This window comes from Grammomys surdaster, unplaced genomic scaffold (genome assembly GCF_004785775.1).
Source record: "Grammomys surdaster isolate TR1022 unplaced genomic scaffold, NIH_TR_1.0 233, whole genome shotgun sequence".
Lineage (NCBI taxonomy): Eukaryota > Metazoa > Chordata > Mammalia > Rodentia > Muridae > Grammomys > Grammomys surdaster.
Genome location: NW_021604678.1, coordinates 3,808,612 through 3,817,226, shown reverse-complemented (window position 1 = coordinate 3,817,226; position 8,615 = coordinate 3,808,612). Strand labels below are relative to the sequence as shown.

At 44.2% G+C, this 8,615-nt stretch overlaps 1 protein-coding gene across 11 annotated transcripts in view; it reads right to left on the bottom strand.

The window, feature by feature from the left end:
* The window catches only part of Helq (helicase, POLQ like), a 39,193-nt gene that overhangs the window by 17,857 nt on the left and 12,721 nt on the right, over positions 1–8,615 (bottom strand). For 9 of the 11 annotated variants that reach the window (XR_003712215.1, XR_003712216.1, XM_028773670.1 and 6 more), the window contains 5 exons: positions 7,563–7,661; positions 6,141–6,286; positions 4,564–4,803; positions 966–1,107; positions 464–568 (listed from right to left, as the gene is read on the bottom strand). Coding sequence is in view for 9 of the 11 variants with exons in the window: in XM_028773670.1 (XP_028629503.1) it covers positions 464–568; positions 966–1,107; positions 4,564–4,803; positions 6,141–6,286; positions 7,563–7,661 (732 nt within the window). In the remaining 2 variants the exon portion in view is untranslated. Of the gene's footprint in view, positions 1–463; positions 569–965; positions 1,108–4,563; positions 4,804–6,140; positions 6,287–7,562; positions 7,662–8,615 lie in introns of those variants that run through there. The other 2 variants (XM_028773673.1, XM_028773678.1) reach the window with 2 other exon arrangements.

Sequence of the window (8,615 nt, the reverse complement as noted above, 5' to 3'; positions counted from 1 at the left end):
CACGGTACTGTCTCATGGCTTCCACGGTACTGTCTCATGGCTTCCACAGTACTGTGGAAAGTAACGTCGGGGAGATTTCTTACATTTCCTTTACTGAAGAACTATAAAGACCCAGGTTCAGAGTCTTTTGAAAACATAATTTATTTTTATTTTAAGTACATTGGTATTTTGCCTGCATGTGTGTCTGTAAGGGTGTTGGATCTCCTGGAAGTAGAGCTGTGAGCTGACACACGGGTGCTGGGAACTGGATCCAGGTCCTCAAGAAGAGCAGCCAGTGTACTCTTATTTGCTGAGCAAACTCTCCAGTTCCCAGATTTAGATTTTTTTTAATGTCACAGATTGTTCTTTTTCATATTACACTAGAAGTACCATTTTTTTTCATTTTATAATTTACCTGAATTTCTAAAAATCTCTATTATCTCAGGTAATACTCATCATATTTAAGAAGATATTTAAAAAATACCTTCAGACCAATTAAGGAGAGAAACAAACTCTGGATACCCTTGGTGAGCTCCTCAACAAGATGGCTGTAGCAGCTCTCCAGTGGTCCGTTTATTAGTTCCAGGACCTATAAAAGTTAAAGCAGTATCATGTTTGTGCTGTTACTAAATCTAAACAGTGTTCCACATAAAAGGCCTCATACTTTGTAAAATCTCTGGAAGCCTCAAACTCCTCCAAAGCCAAAACAAAACCAAATCACAAAAACCTAAAGTAGCAAGAATTAACGAATGTTCTATGACACTGATATAGAACAATGTCTAAAATATAAACGTATTTGAACTAGTCTTTCTAAGTCTTACTCAGCAGGAGGATGTGTCGTGTAAGGAACACAGGCAGTTATGTCGTGTAAGGAACACAGGCAGTTATGTCGTGTAAGGAACACAGGCAGTTATGTCGTGTAAGGAACACTGGCAGTTAGTTTTTAAGCGATGGTCTCATGTGAGTGTGGTCCAGCCGGGCCTTACCTGCTGCTTGTCTTTCTCTTGCAGCAGAAGGATGCTCTCCCCAGCAGTGTCTATCCCCGCACGGCCAGCCCTGCCAATCATCTGCTTGTACTGATTCCTCTTTAAGAACGAATTAGCCACGTAGGGAGCTCTTAAGATGACTCTGTGGAAGGTATAAATTAAAAGTGATCCTTTACATCAGCAACTACTTTTTAAACCCATTTCCATTTTATCCATTTTATTAAGCATAATGACATGTTAACTTTAAGTAAAATTGCACTTACACTGGGTCTTTGATGTCCTAGGTGCTTACATATATTACCTGTAATTCTCACAAAATGCTCAGCAATATCCTTATCTTCCTTTCTTATGAAGAAATTCGCTGAAGTCCAGTGGTGGCTTACCTTAAACAGCAAGTGAGTAAATGCCTCTCTGTGCAGCTGAGAGGCCTGTGAGCAGTGCACAGCAGTGCTCTCCAAAGCACCGTGGTTTTATACCCCGGAACTGAAAGATTTGGCCTCGTACCACCATATGCTGCCGCATGCTACTCATTTATGAACTGATACTATCTTTAACTATAAGGCACTGCAGATTTCAACTGGCTTTAGTGTACAAAACATCAATTTCAATCTTGCTCGGGTATAAACAAATCTGTAGTCAGCTTTCCTCTTGAAAGAGAATTGACAGCACTTGGGAGGCAGAGGCAGGCGGATTTCTGAGTTCAAGGCCAGCCTGGTCTACAGAGGGAGTTCCAGGACAGCCAGGGCTACACAGAGAAATCCTGTCTCGAAAAACCAAAAAAAAAAAAAGAAAGAAAGAAAGAAAGAACGAGACTTGAAGAATCTATCATTTGTCTACATTATCAACTCCTTCATTTATAAATATCAACGGACTATGTAGGTTGCTGAAAGTTGAAGAAAACAAAATGAAGGAAAAGTAAGACAACAGAGAAAAGTGACAACGTACAACACATACAGTAAACTCCAGAGGGAATCATATCCACTGTTGTCAAGCATACTTCTACAAGAAGTATAATGAACAGCCAGTGCTCTTAACCACTGAGCCATCTTTCCAGCCCAGAATTCTTGAAAATTTAAAATGCATTTAAAATTTAAACAACAATAAACAACTAACATAAGAGTAAAAAGGTAGCTTTTTCTGTCCCGATACCCCACCCGTGCGCTGTCCTGACATCCGGAACACGCACATCCCACCGGCGCGCTGCCCGGACATCTCACATGCACATCCCACCCGCATGCTGTCCCTACATCCCACGTGTACTGTTGCCATTGTATTCATCCCACGTCCTTTTACCCCATCCTACTTCACTAATCTCCTACTTCTGCCTCTTTAAAAGAAAATGGATTTGGTGGGTAGTGGTACTGGGGCTTGAACCTAGGACTTTCTAGGTGTTAGGCAAGTAGTCTGCACTGTACTGTCCTCCAGTCCACTAAAAACTTGAATTTCATATGGAAAGTAAAATTGGAGAAGAAAAGAGTTGATAGTTGTAACCACATGTCTTTACCCCAGGCTAGCCCAAGTCACAAGAGAAGAGAATGAAGCTGATGGAAGGATGGGATACAGAAATGACCAGCAACAGCTCTAAGACAGAGAAACCATAGAGCTCAAGATGGAGCCTCTGACCATGAGCCACGCTCTAACAAGGGACAAGTAAACTGGGATTGCAGGGACTATATGACTGGGCTGTGTGGGCTCCAGTTTGGCTTGGAAACTCATTTATTTGATGTGACATTCAACAAGCTATTTATTTGTTTGTTTATTTAGATTCTTTTGAGACAATGTTTCACTGTGTAGCCCTGGATGTCCTGGAACTTACTCTGTAGACTAGGCTGGCCTTGATCTCAGAGATCTGCTTGTCTCTGCCTCCTGAGTGCTGGGAAAGTTAATTAATTACTTTATAGATTTCAATTGCAGAAAATATTGATCATAAATCGCAAGAACTGACTAAATAAATGCATATTAAGCAGTTAGGTGCCAGGTGTGGGAGACGGCCATGTGGGAAGAATCATAATAAACACCAGTCATGATAAACGCCATTATTCACCACGAAGAAAATGGAAGGTTACAAAGGAAAGTGGAAAGCTGCTGGAGGAGCTACCTCATGGGCAAAGGCACTGGCCGCCAAGGCTGACAACCTAACTTCTATCCCCAGGACCCTCAAGGTGGACAGAGAAAACCAACAGACTCCTGAATCCCGAAGTTCACCTCCGACCTCCACAATCACACTGTGACTTGCACACTCCTCTATGTGACGCTATGAATATTAAAACAAAAAACAAAAAAAGAGCTTTGGAGAGAAGAGAACTACAGGCCCACACAGGCCCAAAGCTGGTTCTGTGATAGGAATGGAGGTGCAGGCTTCAAGCCAGCAGCTGGAGGCAGGTGCAGGTGGACTTCTGTTTAAGGCAGGTCTACACAGTTCCGACCAGCCAGGGCTACATAGTGTGACCCTGTCTGTAAATAGATATATCCATGAATATGGGGGGGACACCATAATTAATGACTGACACCGAGACGCAAGACTGTATACCTAGCAGAAAAACATTGTTTAATGTTCATAAACGTTTTATGAAAATAAATTATTTACTAGAATCGCCCCCCCCCCCAAGTAATGAGTTATAAAGAGAAGTCAATTATAGTTTCCCACTGTTTGGTAATATCTGAAAAGGTGACGGAGGGTCTGCCCGTATAGAGTTTGTGGTGGTTGGATATGCTCGGGCCCATGGGGAGTGGCACGATTAGGAGGTTGTGGCCATGTTGGAGGAGGTCCATCACTGTGGGGGCGGGCTTTGAGGTCTCATAGAGCTCAAGCTCCGCCCAGTGCAGAAGAGAGTCTCCTCCTGGCTGCCTTCCGCTCTAGGCTCTAGATATAGATCCTGCCTGCATGCTGCCATGCTCCCAGCATGATGATAATGGACTGAACCTCTGAAGCTGTAAGCCAGCCGCAATTAAATGTTTTCCTTTATAACAGTTCCCTTGGTTATGGTGTCTCTTCACAGCAATGAAAACCTAACTAAAACAAAGCCATTCTATTCATTTCAGGTGTCAGTGATGCAGGCCTTGAATCTCAGCACCGCGGAGGCGGGGCGGGGCGGGGCGGAGGCGGGGCGGGGCGGGGGCGGGGCGGGGGCGGAGGCGGAGGCGGAGGCGGAGGCGGAGGACTCTCTTAAGTTCCAGAACAGCCAGTGCTACACAGAGAAACCCTGTCTCAAACAAAAAGAAACAAACAAACAGGATTGCACTCTCAGATGGCTTTAATCAGCCCCTGTGAACTGGACACAAGTCAAGCAAGGTTCTAGACACTGAACTCCATCCCAGATCGGCTTTCCAAATCAGTTCGCTAATGTCTCAAGGCAATCTATTACGTGAACAACTTAGGTCTGTCAAACCTTCCCAGAAGTAGAGCAGATCCTGACACCCCAGGAGCCATGCCTCTAATTCCAGGACTCTGTCCAGTTGGACCCAGTCCCATAAGCTGAAGACACAGACAACCAAACACAGAAGAAAGAGGGTACAAAAGGGATCTAATGACAGGAAATGTGGTTTTCATTAAAATGTTAAAGAAAGAAACCAATCAACTCGGCAGAGGAGAGCTTACCTCCGTGCGGGCAGATTGACCCCGGCTGCCAGGGTGGACGTGCAGGTGAAGAGACATAGCACACCTGTGGCGTAGGCCTCTTCCAGAAGCTTCCGCTCATCACAAGTTAAACCACTGTGGTGATAGGCAACACCGAAAGGGATAGTGCGTTTCAGGACAGGACACACTTTACCATGGCCGACATTCCTCAAGTTTTTAATCACTTCGCACTTTTCTTTCTCTCTGTGGTTTAAATAATCCCTAGGAAAAAAGATCCATTGGACACATCAGCCTGGGACTGGAGTAATGGCTCAGCAGTTAAGAACACTGACTGCTTTTCCAGAGGATGGGGGCTCAGTTCCCAGCACTCCCCTGGCATCTCACAACAATCTATAACTCCAGTTTCAGGGGATCCAATGTCTTTTTGTGACCTCTGAAGGCACCAGGCATGCATATGGTGCATGTGTGTGTATGCAAAGCACCCATACACATGCAATATATACATCTTTAAAAGGAAGAACTATGAGCCCTTGAGTTATAGTTGGGAAGTGCTTACCATTGTTCTTTAATACTTCATGTTAATGTTATGTTATATATTACTTTTATCAGTATAAGTACACAAAATGTTCTTTGTGTGTATTTTGTATGACCATGCATGTGCCTGTATCTGTGTACTGGGTGTAGACATGTCTGTACAGAGGCCAATCATTGAAATTCAACTCCGAGATGGTTCTCTAGAGATTGTTATCATTCTACCAGGCAGTAAATTTAATCCTAATTTAGACCATTCTATGCCAGCAGGATTGGGAGGGAGGGCGGAGAACCACCAGATTAAAAACTCCCATTGGTAGTCTATGACTACTGAAAGCCTTGGGTAAGGGGCCAAACAAGGGTGTAAAAACTTAAAAACCCACATACAGCCCGGGCGGTGGTGGCGCACGCCTTTAATCCCAGCACTTGGGAGGCAGAGGCAGGCGGATTTCTGAGTTTGAAAGTTCAAGGCTAGCCTGGTCTACAGAGTGAGTTCCAGGACAGCCAGGGCTACACAGAGAAACTCTATCTCGAAAAAAAACCAAAACAAACAAACAAATAAAAACCCACATACAACAAATAGGCACAGAAAACAGAAAATTATCAGCACAGACCCTTTCCTAGTGGACATAGTAGAGTTCATATCCAAAGAGCTCAACTCTCAAATTCTGTCTAATGCCCCGACAAAGAAAGAAAACGGGAAGTGTTAAAGAGAAGGCTCAGCTGCAGCCATGGCCGGCCTCAGAGCTAAGACAGTGGTTACCCTGCCTTGCTGTCTGCAGCCTGCCCGGCCCACTCCCAGGCATGCTGACTGGTCTAAGATGCAACTGAACCCTGGGTCACTGCTCAGCCAAAGCGTCAGACCTAAGCTTCTGTGGTGGTCACTCTCTTGCAACTCTACAATTCTCTACTTTAGTGTGAATTTCAGTTAAGCTTTTTTCAAAGTCAGTTCCTTCAGAACCTATAAAACAATATGATGCTCTGTTAAGAAGATAATAGTCAGTCAACAAACAGAATGTATTATTCAGTCTATAATAGAAATGAGTTTTTAAAAAAGATGAACATACTTGCTTAAAAATTTGCACAACATTTCTGCTACATTTTCACAGTTCTTCTTACTGGGACAAAAAACCAGGCAGGAGTAGTTAGGAATAACTTCTGTCACCAATGCTACCAAGTGGTCGGGATCCATTTTCTTCAGGGCATCAGAGTACTGCAAAACAAAGAGCCACGCAATGCAACCAGGGAAGCGTGACTTGAACGACACGTAAACCGTCACCAGTTTTAAACGCTGCCGTTATCCATTACTAAAACCAGAGACGGCGGCAGCTGTACTGAACCTCAAATGATCAATTTTCTTCATAGCTTATTCATTAGAGATTTGGTTTGGGGGCACATTTAGTCCAAAAAGAGGATTAAATGACTAAGAATCAAGAAAATGAAAGCAGCCCTAGTTATCAGTAGCTATTTTATGCCCACCTCTGTCCGAGCAGAACAACAAGCCAAAGAGAGAGGAGGATTGCGGTTACCAACAGTGAAAGGACCGCGTAAGGAACGACATCCTGTCCTGTTCAGAACCATATTTCCTAACATTGTCACAAGTGAAACAACTACCGTCAATTATGACAGTTTGGAACACTGCCGGGAGGATGTGCAATGGAAGGGCAGTCATTTAAATCTCCTCTGTTCCTGTTACTGACTGAAAACCAACATGTGGATTTAGAATACACTTCATGTAATCCTAAAGCTGGGATAAAACCGCTTTCCTTTTAAATATCCTTGATGCTGACTGGAAGCCATTAGCATGCAGATATGAACACTTCTATACAGTAACGTGTCAGTTACAGACTATGCACTATGCTCTTGTTGTTGCTGGATGAATGACGTATCTACAGGATATGTCTCCAGACTTTCATGGTTCAGGAGCTGGCTCATTAGTCAGTGCAAACAACCTAATAAGTACTTCCTCCAAATTCAGTAGCCATTTGAGTAAGAAGCACTTCCTTACTAACAAAAGGTCACTAGCAGGATGTGTGTACAATGTGGTACTGTCTTCCTAACTTTAGAGTGGGATTGCACACAATCCTGTTCTAACAGTTTTTATACAGTACTGTACCCAGAAGCTATAAAACACCAGACTTTACAAAGATATGGCAGAGGAAAGAATCCAGTATAATCTGACGCTAAAACTGAACTAGGGACTAGGTGTAGCTCAGTGGTGTGTGCCATGTATGGTGTAGCTCAGTGGTGTGTGCCTTGTATGGTGTAGCTCAGTGGTGTGTGCCTTGTATATAGGTCCTGGCTTGATCTCTAGTACTGCAAACAAAACAAAGAGGTAAGTAGCTGTATTCAGTCAGCAGCTTGTTGTCCATGACAGATCAGGCACTCCTCCCCTCAGACTTTCCCCCAAATACAAACCCCCTGGAGTCTGCTGCAGTGCCCCAGCACACCTAGGGATGGCAGCCTGGACTGAGGGGTTTCCATCGCACCTTATAATTCAGGAGCCGTGAAAAGGTCATGCCGCCTGCAGCCTGGCCATCTACTGCATAGATTGTGTCATTTACTTTCAGGAATTCTTTTAATTCAACCTGGAGTTAAAAGGAAACAGTCAGTTAATATACACTTTTTAGTCTGAAATTCTAGAAAATGTTTTAACACAGGGCAGCTCCACAGAGACCTCAGCTTTCTAGGATACCACAGACAGGCTTCAGCTGAACCACTCAGCTTCTTCCTTCCCCTTCCTCTCTTTTTCCTTCGAATAGAAATAGGACTTAGCATCGTGGAAAAGCTACTTTTGAGTTGGGTAGTATAGATTCCAAAGGAAGCTGGATGCTTTCATGTGTTATGAGCAGTAGGAACAGGGCTTCAGAGGTGGCTCCCTCAGAGGACACTCAGTTCTCAGCACCCACAACAGCTTACAACTGCCTATAACTCCTGCTCCAGCGGGCCAGATGCCCTTTGCTGGTCTCCTCAGGCACCACAGACACACGGCAGACACTCAGACACAACCACATAAATAGAAATTAAGTAAGTAGTTAAGAATATATGTAGGAACAGGTGGTAGTGCTATTTTCTCTTCTTTTGTATTATTTCTTAAGATCTACAACTTTCTGTTTAATCATCAGTTTTCATTTTAAATGCCACTTAAAGACTCGTGGACAGGAAGTTTGCAAACACCGATTTTCTTGTGGTGTGTGTGTGTGCACACAGATGCCAGTGCCTATGTATGTACAGGTGCTCACACTTGTGTGCACATGCATGAGATGAGAGGACACACCTCCAGTGTTACTCCTCAGGCACTCTCTGTCTTATTTTTAAGGCAAGTCTCACTTCCCTGAAGCTTGCCAAGGAGGCCAGGCTGGACCTCCTGTCTTAGCACTGGGATTGTAAGATACGCAAGCATGCCTGGGCTTTCTGTGTGGGCTCTGAGGACTGAACCAGGCACTCACGCTTGCAGGGCCAACACCTTATCAACTAGCTCTCCCCTGCCCTCTGTGACTCTCCCCTGCCCTCTGTCACTGAACTGGCTCTCCCCTGCCCTC